This window comes from Pristis pectinata, chromosome 6, assembly GCF_009764475.1.
Source record: "Pristis pectinata isolate sPriPec2 chromosome 6, sPriPec2.1.pri, whole genome shotgun sequence".
Classification (NCBI taxonomy): Eukaryota; Metazoa; Chordata; class Chondrichthyes; order Rhinopristiformes; family Pristidae; genus Pristis; species Pristis pectinata.
This window is the reverse complement of record NC_067410.1, coordinates 46,335,109-46,349,770: the sequence shown is the minus strand read 5'-3', so window position 1 is coordinate 46,349,770 and position 14,662 is coordinate 46,335,109. Positions and strand designations below refer to the sequence as shown.

General features: G+C 41.4%; 1 protein-coding gene across 1 annotated transcript in view; it reads left to right on the top strand.

Annotated features, from left to right (window-relative positions):
- Window positions 1-14,032, top strand: part of LOC127571298 (cullin-associated NEDD8-dissociated protein 1-like) — a 40,128-nt gene extending 26,096 nt beyond the window's left edge. Inside the window, exons 10-15 of the mRNA XM_052017570.1 lie at window positions 3,206-4,711; window positions 7,601-7,696; window positions 10,351-10,520; window positions 11,444-11,608; window positions 11,929-12,036; window positions 13,755-14,032. Of these exons, the coding sequence (XP_051873530.1) occupies window positions 3,206-4,711; window positions 7,601-7,696; window positions 10,351-10,520; window positions 11,444-11,608; window positions 11,929-12,036; window positions 13,755-13,982 (2,273 nt within the window). The 3' untranslated portion in view covers window positions 13,983-14,032. The remainder of the gene's footprint in view (window positions 1-3,205; window positions 4,712-7,600; window positions 7,697-10,350; window positions 10,521-11,443; window positions 11,609-11,928; window positions 12,037-13,754) is intronic.
- Window positions 14,033-14,662: the final 630 nt, after the last annotated feature.

Here is a 14,662-nt window from a genome sequence, read left to right as displayed (position 1 = left end):
AATAATTATCTTAACTGTATTAATTCGGCCACTCAATGATAGAGACAATGGGGACCATTTAGTAAACAATTATTTAACATGATCAATTAAAGGTAAAAAGTTAACTTTGAATAAGTCCTTGTGCTCCTTGTTAATTTTAACATCCAGATATGTAAAATAATCAGTCACTAATCTAAATGGTAATTGCCTATAAATTGGGACTTGCATGTTTAATGAGAAAAGTTCACTCTTATTAAGATTTAAATCTATAACCAGAGAAAACACTAAACTGAGCAAGCAGTGATAATGCTGCAGGGATAGATTTCTCTGGGTTGGAGATATATAGAGTAACAGGTCGTCTGCATATAGTGATACCTTATGAGTCTCCTTTCCACGAGTGATACCAAATATGTTAGAAGAGTCCTGAAAGGCAATTACCAAGGGTTCCAAGGCAATATCAAATAATAAAGGACTTAAAGGGCAGCCCTGTCTAGTGCCTCGAAAAAGCTTGACAAGGGGGGATCTCTGATTATTAGTAAGTATTGAAGCTACAGGTGTATGGTAAATCAATTTATCCGTGGATATAAAATTTGGGCTAAAATTAAATTTCTCAAGAGTGTTAAATAAATATTCCCATTCGACTCTATCAAATGCCTTCTCGGCATCTAGCGAGATAACACATTCTGGAATTGTAGATGAAGGGGTATATATGATATTTATTAACCTAATATTAAAATGCAAGTAACGATTCTTAATAGATCCTGTCTGGTCATGAAATAATTTGTGGAAGTACCTTTTCCAATCTAAAAGCCAGTATTTTGGAAAAAATTTTGGTATCCACATTCAATAAAGAAATATGTAAGATGCACATTCAGTGGGATCTTTATCCTTTTTAAGAATTAGAGATAGTTACTTCATAAAAGGATTGTGATAATTTACCTACTGATACGGCATCTTTAAAAAAATTTTACCTAACCAGGGTGAGAGATCAGAAAAGGATTTTTAAAAATTCAACTGTATACCCATCGGGACCAGGTGTTTTACCTGAATTCATTGAAGAAATTGCTTTCTTTATTTCTTATTCCGAAATGGGTGCATCTCATATTAAATGTTCATTAAGTGGTAATTTTGGAGTCTTCAAATTCCTTAAAAATTCGTGCATTGATGTAGAATCCTCAGGAAATTCTGATATAAAGAAGTATAAACTTCTTGAAAAGATTTATTAATTTGATCATGGTCCACTGTGTAATTACCATCTCGTTTATGAACTTTAATAACATGACGTTTAGTAGAAGCAGCTTTCAGTTGGCCAACAATTTACCAGATTTATCACCATGTATATAAAACTGACTCCTAGTTTTGAGTAATTGATTTTCAATTGGAAATGTTAATAATAAACTATGTTGTATTAATAATAAACTATGTTGTAATTGAAGTTCAGTTCTCATATTTTATAGAGCTCCAAATTAGGAGTATCAGAGTATTTTTTATCGATTTCTTTAATCTTATCAGCTAATATATGTAGTTCATTATTAGTTCATTTTTTCAATCCAGCAGGGTATGAAATAATTTGACCACTGATATAAGCTTTAAAGGTATCCCACAATATCCCCCTGGAAATCTCTTCCGTAAAATTAGTTGAGAAGAAAAAGGAAATCTTCCACCCATCTTGACCTGGTTCCTTATCCTGTGTATCCTTGCCTCACAAAACTCATACTTGCAATTTGAAATTATCAATTGTGCTCCACGGCCAGCTTCAACACTTTTTGTTCTGGGTACAGCTCTGGATTTTCAGTGCTGTTTTTGTGTAGTCAGGCTTTTGGACATTCTGAATGGCCCAGTCTAATCTTAAAGTTGTGACTCCTTATTTTGGATTCTTTCATTCCAGAGGAAATAGGAAAAAGAAAGAGAACAGAGTTATGATGGAGTGTTGTGCTTGGTGAGAGAGAGGGAGAAAAAGATGCTTTGTGAGAAAGAGTGTACCAAATGCTCTTTATTCTGTCCTGGCAAGGTGTTTAAGTTTGTTGGGGCCTGCTGGCCAGGAGATTAAGATTGGCCTGGGACAGGCTGGGATTTTGTAGAGACTTGAGATGCACTACACGCAAAATGCTGGAGAAACTCAGCAGGTCAGGCAGCATCTATGGAGGGAAATAAACAGTCGACATTTCGGTTCGAGAGCATGCATCACAACTGGAAAGGAAGGGGGCAGAAGCTAGAATAAAAAGGTAGGGGGAGGAGCACAAGGTGGCAAGTGATAGGTGAGTCCAGGTGGGTGACGGAGGGAGGATGAAAGGGAGTGTTGATAGGTAGAAGAGGCAAAGGGCTGAAGAAGGAGGAATCCGGTAGGAGAGGACAGTTGACCATGGAAGAGAAGGAGGCGGGGAATAGATGGGCAAGCCATGAGGGCGGGGGAGGGGAAAGAGAAGGGTGAGGGGGGCCACAGGAATGAGGGAAAATAGAAGGGTGGATGAGGAAGAGGAGAGGTGGAGAAATCAATGTTGAGGCCATCAGGTTGGAGACTACCAAGGCGGAATATGAGGTGTTGCTCCTCCAACCTGCATCTGGCCTCAATATGGCAGTAGAGAAGGCTGTGGATAGACATGTCAGTATGGGATTGAGAAGTGGAATTGGTGGCTGGCCACCGGGAGATCCTGGCTTTTGCAGCATATGGCGCAAAGATGCTCGATGAAGCAGTCACTCGATCTCTGTCAGGTCTAACTGATGTAGAGGAGGTTGCACCGGGAGCACTGGATGCAATAAATGACATCCTTGAATTCACATGTGAAGTGGTGCCTCACCTGGAAGGACTGTCTAGGGCCCTGAATGGTGGTGAGGGAGTAGGTATAGGGATCGGTGTAGCACTTTGCATGGTTGCAGGGGAAAATGCTTGGGGGGGGGGGGGGGTGGTGTGTGTGTGGCGGGGGGTGGTCATCGGTGGCGAGGGATGAGGGGGAAGGTGGGGGGGGGGGAGGGGGATGAAAAAGGATGATGTGAGAAGCTCGGAGGTGATGGGAGGAAGAGACAGAGGGCTGGAGAAGAAGGAGTACGATAGGAGAGGGCAATAGACCGTGGAATAAAGGGAAGGCGGGCAGGGGGAAGAGAAGGGGTGAGGGAGCCACAGGAATGAGGGAAAACAAAGGGGGGGGGAGAGGAGGAGGAGATGTTTGCTTCATAATATTTGAAAGTTCAGTGACGATAAACTGATCCCATATTCTTTATTTTACAGGCATTATTTACTCCCTTACCGACAAATCAAGTACCTCAAACATGAAGATTGATGCACTGACCTTCTTCCATGTTATCCTCTGCAATCATCCACCAGAAGTTTTTCATCCCCATGTCAAGACTTTGTTGCCTCCAACTGTGGCCTGCATTAGTGACCCTTTCTACAAAATAACATCTGAGGCTTTGCTTGTGACTCAGCAACTTATAGAGGTGATCCGTCCACTGGGCAAACCTTGTTCATTTGATGCTAAGCCATACGTAAAAGATTTGTTTAGTAGCACTTTGAAGAGATTAAAAGCTGCTGATATTGACCAGGAGGTGAAGGAGAGAGCTATTGCCTGTATGGGGCAAATCATTTGTAACCTGGGAGACAATCTGGGTGCTGACCTGAATCCCACATTGCAAATCTTCCTTGAACGACTGAAGAATGAGATCACACGACTGACCACAGTCAAAACCTTGACCCTGATCGCAAGTTCTCCTTTAAAAATTGATCTGCGCCCAATTCTTGGTGAGGCTGTTCCCATCCTGGCCTCTTTTCTAAGGAAAAACCAGCGTGCATTGAAACTAAGTACCCTTGCTGCTCTGGATATCCTGATTAAGAATTACAGTGACAGCCTAAAGCCAATGATGATTGAGTCAGTTTTGAAGGAACTTCCATCCCTCATTGGGGAGAGTGACATGCATGTCTCTCAGATGGCCATCACCTTCCTGACGTCTCTGGCCAAAGTCTACCCATCATCTGTTTCCAAGATTGGTGGGTCCATATTGATTGAGCTGTTCAACCTGGTTCGCTCACCACTGCTGCAAGGAGGGGCTCTGAATGCAATTTTGGACTTCTTCCAAGCTTTGGTCATATCCAAGACTCCCAACATGGGCTACATGGAGTTGCTGAAGCAGTTGACAGGAACCATCTATTCATCAGCTCAATCAGGTGGTCCTGTGCTTTTGCACAAGCAAGCCTATTACTCTGTGGCAAAATGTGTGGCTGCGCTTACTTCAGCTTGTCCAAAGGATGCCAGTTCAGTGGTGAACCAATTTGTACAGGAAGTGAAGAATCCTAAATCCTCTGACTCGGTCCGTTTGCTGGCTCTACTTTCTTTAGGTGAGATAGGCCGCACCATGAATCTGGGCTCACAAAAGGAGCTCAAAGTGGTTATCCTTGAAGCATTTTCATCACCTAGTGAAGAAGTAAAGTCGGCTGCCTCCTATGCATTAGGGAACATCAGTGTGGGAAATCTCAGTGACTATCTTCCTTTCATACTCAAGGAGATCAGCAGTCAGCCCAAGCGTCAGTACTTGTTGCTGCACTCCCTGAAAGAGGTTATTAGTTCCTCCTCGCCAGACAGCTTAAAACCTTACATTCAAGACATTTGGGCCTTGCTCTTCAAAAACTGTGAGTGCATCGAAGAGGGAACTCGGAATGTGGTGGCTGAATGTCTAGGAAAGTTGACCCTCATCGACCCATCCCACTTGCTACCCAGGCTGAAAAAACAACTCGCTTCTGGTAAGTATAGAAATAGCTTGTATAGCTATTGATCAAGACCCTGATGCACCAGCACATTGTGTGGTCTGGGGTCAGGGGAAATATGTCATGCTTTTCATGGTCACTAGATAGTCCAACATTAGTCCAACTTTTATTATAATCAATGAAATACTTACACATATTATTGTAATGTAAGAAATGCAGGAGTCATACTGTGGACTCTATGGTCTAAAAACACCATTTATGATGTGATTTTAAGCTTGGGTTAATGCCATTTGGTCCTATTTGAAGGTTAGCAGTTGGACAAGAATACATGATCTTGAAGTGCTGCCTTTGAGTTTTCTGTATCAGTCTGAGAGACCATACTGGGGCTCAATTTAACATGTCATTTGAAAGATTGCACATCTGACAATGAAATTAGAGTTCCACAATGTAATGCTCGTCAAGATCACGTGATGTGAGGCTTGAATTCAAAACCTTAATGATTTGGAGGTGAGAGTGATAATAGTACATGCCTCATTTTTGCTGTGTTCATTTGACTTCTCTGCCCTTCAGTGCTAACTTGGGAAGCCCAACTTCTGTCCATTAACCAGGTATAGGAAGTCAATGAGATATCCTTTCTATGCTCTTTGTTACTGACCAGTATTGTTACAGCCCTAGTGGCACAGAGTGGATGCAGAGGTTAGAACTGGGGTGAGCTACGAGAGAAACCCAGACCCAAAACTTTGACCTCAACCACTAGGAAGGACAAGGGCAGTAGGTGCACTACCACCTATAGGTTCTCTTGCAAGTTATGCACCATTCTCACCTGGAATTATATCACTGGTCCTTCATTGTCCCCTAGTCTAAATCCCGGAACTTCTCCCCAACAGCATTGTGGGTGTACTTACAACACAAGGACTACAGCATTTCTGGAAAATGGTGTATCACCACCAGCCTCTGGTGTATCACCAGTTGAGTTGATATTAGATTTTGACTGATAAGTGAGATACAAAACCTGTTTCTGAATTGTACAAGTCTAGGATTTATTGGATAATTATTGGATATTCATCTCATCTGTCAATGAATAAGTAGCCTAGGTTTAAGGAAATATAAATCCAAAATTGAAGTCAGGTTATTCTTGAATAATTCCTCCTTGAAACTCTTAGAGTTCTGATTCAGTTGTGATTAAGAGTCAAATGGTCTTGCTTGTTTGTGTTTATAAAATGAAGTATAGCCATGTGAGTAACAGACATTGCTTCCCATTATTGCCCATTAAACTTAAGTGGGAACAGGAAAATAAAATGAAGGCTCAGGTTGGGTGAAAGAAGACATTTTTTTCCCATCATCTGATCCATGCACAGTCCACGTGTGATATTTTAATTTGGATTTTTCCCAACTACCTATTGATCCCTACTAGAAAGAATGCTCTTCCCTTCTCAGTCAAGTTGCATTGATAATATTCATTTAATTGTTATTCTCTACCTGCAATGAATATCGATTCAGCTACCTTATAAAGATTTTGCTTCAATCAGAATTAGCTAATCAATTTAACAGGAAGTGAGTCAAATACCTCCTATCCTTCAATCTAAAATCTTTTGCGCCACATGTTTTACCCAAAAAGTAGTACTACAGTTCCTTCAGTAGATAACGAGGAGACTAAAAGATCCTCATAGCCTGCAAGGTTGAGAGAGCACAATTTAGCTACAGTCCCAATTGACAGAAATGCACACTGAGAATGTATTTTACGACAGCTGTCTATTCTGAAGGATGTCAAACCTAGATAATGGGTTTCACTAAATTTTATTTACAGTACAGAAACAGGTCAGCTTCCCTTTGTGTTGATATTTTGCACTACAAGCCATGTTTAATTTTGCCCCTTCACTTTCTATAGATTTATAATAGTTATTTAAGAAAAACTTAAAAATTCTGTGGTTCAGCAAGGGTTTGTAGCAGAGAATTCTACCTTTTGCCCACTCAGAAGAAATTGTTTGACCTTTTGTTATTTTTTTTAGAATGTTTCATCTCTTCTAGGACGGTTAACTCAACTTCAGGTTTCTCTTCATAGTTGGTTAACTTTTATCCCTATCAACACTGTGTTGCACTGTTCCAGTTGTTTTTATATTCTTTCTACATTTTCTTTTAACTGAAGCAAGTTGTGTGCCTGCTTATTCAAAAAGTCTGTGTTTAAAGGGAGGTGAGACATGTCACTGCACAATCCTTTGTAAAGCTTGTGCAGCTCCAAAAAGTGAAAAGGGAAAACCATCCAAAAATTTAATATAACTGAGTTATTTGCTAATTTAGTTGTCAGTGATTTATATTTGATTTCAGTATCTTTTTATCAGTTGTGTAATGTAAACTTGGCTCATGCCAGATATTTGACAACCCTACACCTTGCTGATAGACGTGAAAGTTAACTCCACCCAGTGCACTTTAGATCAATAACTCAACCTGTTCTTATGTTCTTAAACTTGCCATTTCTGCTTTTTAACTTGCATTATCAAACTGACACGAGGGGGCATAATTTTAAGGTGATTGGAGGAAGGTATAAGGGTGTTGTCAGAGGTAAGTTTTTTTTAACACGGTGATGGGTGCATGAATCTCACTGCCTGCAGAGGTTGTGGGGGCAGATACATTAGGGATATTTAAGAGATTCCTTAGATAGCCCTCCATTTTTCTATTATTCATGTGGCTATGTGGGAGGGAAGGGTTAGATAGATATTAGAGCAGGATAAAATGTCGGCACAACATCGTGGGCCGTAGGGCCTGTACTGTGCTGTAATGTTTTATGTTCTGTGAAATTTACAATCATACTGTATTTCTTTTCTTGAAGAGAAATATTTCTTCCCATCTCTGCTGAAAAAAGCCATACCTGTTTTGTTTAAAAAATAAATTGAAAATTGAGTGCTTCACCTTTTTAATTTTCCCCAGGTTCTGCCTATGCACGAAGCACAGTGGTGACTGCTGTCAAGTTTACGATTTCAGACCATCCACAAGCAATTGACCCACTACTAAAAGGCTGCATAGGTGAGTTTTCTGAATAAGACGACTTCTGGTGCATTATTTACTATATATACCTTCTGTGCCATATTTTGTTTTGTCCAGTGGGCGTAGGCTGTTAGCTTCTGAAAAACGTTGTATTTGATAAATGCATGGGATGACACGTTTACTGTGCTACACCTCCTCCAACACTAGCAGTTCTTTGGCTTTCAGGGAGAGTCTGGAGACGTAAACTAGTCTATTCATGTTTTAATGTATTAAGTCATGGTCAGGTTCCCTTAAAATATTCATTACCAAGGGCATGTACTTCTCAAGCACATTAACTTTTCTTAGCGACACATTTCTTGACAAACTTAACATCGCCTGTTGGTAAATTTTGCCCAGGTAATGTAATACAAGAACAAATTTGGAAAACCTCCCATTTGGTGGTGTATTTCCGTGTTTACAATTGAGGATGTGCGAACGAAATTATCATTTCATCTTGCAGGTCATACCCAGGTTATCACAAGGGTTCCATTCTTGTGACCTGTTCGTAACTGGAACAGTTTGCAATTTGGAAATGTAGCCATGAAGCAAATTCCCATGCAGGAGAAGATGCCTGCAACCACGCAGCAGCTGGCAAATCCATACCACCGGTCTCCCAAATGTCGTTTGTACGTACAGTCTGTACATAAACCAAGTGTTCGTAAGCTGGGGATGATCTGTATTTGGCAGCTCTGGAAAAACTACCTTCCAGTACGTTATTTCCGTGACAACTTTAAAATATTTAATCAGGTATTCCCACTTGGTTGCAGTTACTAACACAGTCTACTTGGATTATTTAAATCCCAAAAATGTCCACAAAAATAGCCAAATATGTTGTCCATTTTTTCCCCTATTTCTAAGAACACTATTCTTGGATTAGTAAAAGGCTAGTGGAATGTTGACCCATACTTCAAGGGGGTTGGAGTGTAAAAGTCTTATCGCATCAGCACAAGGCACCGATGAAACCACGTCTAGAATATTATGAACAATTTTGTTCCACCCTCCCCACCACCAGTTAAGGAAAGGTATTTCATCGGAGATGGTTCAGAGAAGGTTTACTAGGATAATTTTAGGTATGGAGAGGTTGTCCTATTAGGGAAGGTTAAACAGGTTTGGACTCTGCTGATTGGAGATCAGAAGAGTGAGAGATGATCTTACTGAAACACATGATTCTAAGGGGAGTAGATGGGGTGAATGTGGAGAGCGTGTCTTCTCATGGGAGAATTCAGAACCAGAGGCCATGGTCTGAATAAAGAGAATTCCACTTGATTGAAATGAGAAAGACTTTCTTCTTTGAGGGTTTTGAGTATATGGATAAGAGAAATAGTCAATGTGACATGTATGGACTTCCATTAGGTATTTGATAGGTGCCACATCATAGGCATCATCAAGATTGAAGGCCATAAAAGGAGCAGGAACACCATGGGTAGAAAATGGGCTGAGTAATAGAAAACAGTAATGGTGAAAGTTTTTCTCTAGCCTGAAGTAAAGTGTACAGTGAAGTTCCCCAGGTCAGTGTGAGCAACTTTGCCTTTAATTAATATATGTCTATGATTTGGACTTGGCTGCACAGGGCATAATTTCCAGGTTTTTAAACTGCAAAATTTAGAGCTTTGAGGAGGATAGTATTAGATGCCAGGAAATACTGGCTGGTGGAATGCGTGGATTGCTGGGAAGTGAAATTAAATCCCAAGAAATGTGTTGTTTTATATTTTGGTAGAGGCAGGATAAACTAGAGGGCACATTTCTAAAATGGTTGTAAAAACAGGTTTCAGTGTTTCTGCATAGTTCATTGAAAGTGTCAAGGCAGATAGAGAAAGTGGTTAGACAAGCACATAAGATCCTGGAAGTTCTCAGTAGAAGAGCAAGGTAGTTTTGACGAACCTTTGTAAAGCACTGATTGTGCCACAAGTGGAATACTTTGTCCATTTCTGGACATTACATTTTAGGAAAGATGTTAAAGCTTTGCAGAAGGGATTTGCCAAAATTATTTTTGGGATGTGGGTCGTAAGGTTTATAGATGTATTAAAACTGGTATGGACAGAGTAGAGAGGGAAACTGTTTCCATTGGCCACAGGTCAAGGAGATATAGCACACAGGTGATTGATAAAGGTAACGTGAGGATTTTGTTATTCTATGCACTGAATGGTTGGCTTCTTGAATGCACCACCAGAGGTGCTAATGGGGGCAGTAGTGCAGACAACTATGATTGTAACATTCAAAAGAGAGAGAAAGTCTCAGAAAGGAAATAATTCTAGGGCTGTGAGGAGACATGACATTGGACTCTTGTCAAGAGAAATCCACCATGAGAAGTGGCTGATTTCTGTCTGCTCCGCCAAATACATTATGTGTCAATCCTGTGTTACAGCCACCACAAACTTCCCATAATCTGAACCATAACAGTCTCTACCAAGGGGCAGTCTACTACCGTTCTCTGCCAAGACCCACTCTTAATTCCAATTGAAATTGTCTGGTCATCGCAGCCTGAATTGGTTAGTGACTGTTTAATTGTTTGCCACCTGCTGGCAGGTTTAGGTAAGGCTGTCTCACTCTAAACACTGAAGCAACTCACCAGCTACTGGGGAGATCACTTTCTTTTTAAGAGGTTCTTTTTTCGTTACCATGTGGTACTTAATATTCTCCATTTTATTTTTCAGGTGACTTCTTGCGGACTCTGGAGGACCCGGATCTCAACGTCAGGCGTGTTGCCTTGGTCATGTTCAACTGTGCAGCTCACAATAAGCCTTCCTTGATCAGGGATTTGCTGGAGACTGTGTTGCCACAGTTGTACAAGGAAACCAAGGTCAGAAAGGAGCTCATCAGAGAGGTAAGCACATCACACAGATGTGACAGATCACACAGCTCATTCATTGCTAGTAAAGGTACAGCAGCACTGTGCGCAATCTTGCAATGTCCCAAATGTGGCTCCAATTTCTATAAGGTAAGATCTCAAGAGCAGTTACCTGTTAGTGACCAGATGATATGGTAATTCTGGTTATGGAATAAATATTGGTCTAAAAAGCTGACTTTTCAAAAGAGTGTCATGGGATCTTTTGTGTCTCTAAGGCACCTGGGTGTCAGTTTAGCATTTTGTTTGAAAGTCAGCATCTCTGACGTTACTGCACTCAGTATTCCACCAAGGTGTCAACCTGAATTATGAGTTGGTGCCTTGAGTGGGAGTTGAACCTGGAACTTCTGAATCAGAAGTAATATTCTATCCACTGATTCACGGGTTTCCTCTCGGGCTGCTGTCTATTGACTGCAGGCCTTGGGAGAGGATGTTAGTCTGAAAAGACAATCTCCACACAGGTCCTCTACTTTTAGAAGAGTGAGCTGTCCTATTGCATGCAGCACTGGAGCAGGAAAATGAGGTGGCAGTTTTGTCCTATCCTTATTAGTTTGGCTGTGCCAAGTCAGACCAGGCTACCCTTCCCTTAGGGGGCCTCAGGAAATCTCCTTGCAATGTAAAAGAGGTGTAATGGGCCTCTGCTGCTGGACTTTATGCTTCGTATCTGAGAATTACATGGCTTATGCTGCATTAGTGACAACAGTGTGTGTGTATGAGGTTGTTCAAAGTTTGGGACTGCAGTTATTAATTCCGAACGTTCTATTTTGTTCCTTCCAAATAACTGATATAGCAGGAATGATGAGTGCTTTCTTTTCCCACAACTTTTTAACCTCTACTCCCCACGTTGGCACTTTCAATATATATTTTAACTAAATTACATATTTCTTTAAATCTCTCTCCAGGTAGAAATGGGACCTTTCAAACACACGGTGGACGATGGACTTGATATTAGGAAAGCTGCCTTTGAATGCATGTACACTTTGTTGGATAGCTGTCTGGATAGGTTGGACATCTTTGAGTTTCTGAACCATGTGGAAGATGGATTAAAGGATCATTATGATATCAAGGTAAATAAACTTGCCTGTAAAAGACAACTGTGCTCTCACCCAAGGGAGCTGCAGCTTGGGTGCTGCTGTGCAGGAGGGTTGCTCAACAAGGGACTGATTTAAGACCGGCTTTAGAACTGTCCTTGGAACTGTCAGAACTTACTGCAAGAGAAAGGTGGTGATTAGCCCTATAGTCTTTGCTGGTTTGAATTCAGATGCTCATGCCCAAGCAACTTGAGTAATCTGACTTTTAATTATTGACTATAGTAAGTCATCTTGCATTACTATTCATCCCAGTAAATCTGAATTTTACTATCTAGTTCGTTCTTGCTTTCTTGTAGATGCTGACTTTCATCATGTTGGCACGATTGTCAACTGTCAGTCCCAGTGCAGTACTTCAGAGGTTGGACAGGCTAGTTGAACCACTGCGTGCAACATGCACTACTAAGGTGAGTCTTTCCTGGGATTGCTGACCAGAGTGTTTAGGGGTTTAAGATAATATTTATACAGATATTTGACCAGCAGCATTTGTTGAATTAGATTTATATATTTTAATCACCACCACTAAAAGCCAAGAGCTGTAAAAGCTGAGTGGTCAGAGGTGAATATATGCTGGAATAAATGGGCATGTGTGTGTGCTGAATGATAGTTATCACTCCTCCTTCCCCATTCCACCTTACTGAAGTGAATAGATACTAAGCCAGTGAGGGATGCAGTTTCAAGGATCTTGCTCTCACTTTGGAATTCCATATACTTATGCACTCGAGTTTGCTGTAGATCAGAGAAGCACTCACTGGATGTATACATCACTTGACACTGCTTCCTACATTAGACTATGACCCTTCAAACAACAGCCCCTCCAAACCCTCCAAGGTTCTCCCAGTCCTGCGTGAACCACATTGCTGCCGCCTCCATAGGGCTGCACTAGTAGATGAATCAATTCAGTTTTTGTCTCAGCGCATTACTTTCCATTTCAAGTTCTCCCTCCCCCATGCAGTCTCTTCAAGCCGATTTCTGTCAACATCCACTGTCATTTAACATTGTGAACTTCCTAGCCTCATTTTCACCATGGATGTAGAGTCCTTTTATACCCTCACCAAGTCTCCATCCTCATGTTTCACTGAGCTAGCTCTCTAATAGAACAATCTTTTTGACTCATTCAAATCTGCCCCTCACATCTGCCTTTTAAAAGGTGTTGTTATTAAAATCTCTCTCTCTCTCATGGAATACATAGAATATTCCTGGCTCCAAGCCCACTGTCCTCTCATTTTCTTCCAGTACATTGATGATATGATGCAGTTTCCTGCTCTTGCCTGATCTGGAAAATTTCATCAACTTTGTTTCCTTTCACCCTTTGCTGTCATATGGCTATTCTCCAACTCTTCCTTTGCTCTCTCCACTTCTGGGGTTAGTGAACCAATATCCACCATGAGCCCGCCCACTCCTGCCTTGCCAGCTGAAGGACACTGCTCCATTCTCCCATTTTCGCAGCATTATCATACATCCTAATGATGCTGCTTTCTGTTCCACTCTGCTTAATCTTTTTTTTCAACCATCTACTTCCTTCCAGTGCAGTAGACCTTGATTGCCCCATTTCAGGCATTCCTTCTCTTGCCTTTCCTTATCCTTCCCAGAATAACAAGGGAATTTGCTTTGTTCATCCGTTTCACTGAGAACAGGATCATATTTGCCTCGTCAGTTACCTCTAATCTGAGGTTGCTATCAAATAATCTTCTCTTCCTCTACTTTTTCAACACTGGGGAGAGATTTCCTGGTCCAGTCACCACCTCGCTTCCCATCTTCCATTGCTCCATACACTCCTAGATTATGCAGCAATGATATTTACTACATTAAGACAGTCAGTGGATCTCCCTTTGTGCCTGACCTGCAAGCTACATTTGGCATTTGCAATTGGCTTTATGCAGATGATAGTCAAGGCCTAATTTTTTGAGCTGGCATGCTTACTCCCCTCCTACTGCACTAATTTCCAGTCCTATTCCAAATCCATGCTGTGGATTTTGCTTCAACAGCCCTCTATTAGGACATTTCATACCCTATAAATCTCTGGCAAAAGGAAAAAAAGACCTAAGTTTGGACCCCTAACATTTTGCTGTTACTGCACTGCTGCACTTGGGGTGGATATAATCCTGTTTTCCCTTTCCTTTAGGTGAAGGCTAACTCAGTGAAACAGGAATTTGAGAAGCAGGATGAGCTGAAACGCTCAGCGATGAGGGCAGTAGCAGCTCTGCTTACGATCCCAGAAGCTGAGAAGAGCGCGCTGATGGCAGAGTTCCAGTCACAGATCCGGTCCAACCCCGAGATGGCATCCATTTTTGAAAGCATTCAGAAGGACAACACATCAGTGACTAGTACAGAAATAATGGACCTCAGCTAGAAAAAGTAAACCAAAAGGATCTGAACAAGATGCCTTGCCTTCATAACTAACTTCTGTGTGAAATGTTATTTATATTGCCATTTGAGTTTTAATTTTCTGTTGCAGCACCTCCTTTGATCACTCTGGCTGGCATTTATAGGCCAGTCGCCTCAGTGTTGCCTTTGCATGACTTTTCTGATGTTTCTGCTGCTAGTGCAGTTGAGGCCATGTCCCTGTTGCCCCATCTCCACAGCTACCATGTGGGGATGATGGGGCTATAAGGCTAATTGATGGTCAAACTCTGACTCCTTTCTGCTGTTGGGAAAGGAAGGCAAATAGTGGAAGGGGAAGCGAATGAGTCTTTCCTAGCTCCACTCATGTGACCTACTCACGAGTCATAAAATGAAGCCTTCCGAATGGGTTTATTGGCCTTGCTGCTGTTAGTAAGTCCTGACGCTAATGGCTGACATAAACCCATCCATTAGTTCTGCTGTAAAATTGCATGCCAACCCTAGGTAGTTTCTGGATTGCACCATTTTAATAATGGGCTAGGCAGATTCAGTGCATGACTTCTCTTCTGGATATAGTTCTCATGGTATAATCTGGAGGTTCCCTTGCTACCATATAGGGAGTGTTGCTTTCACAAACGAGAAACTAGCTGTTGGTCAAGAGGTGTGTGTGGGTGAGATTTGCTAGGAGGA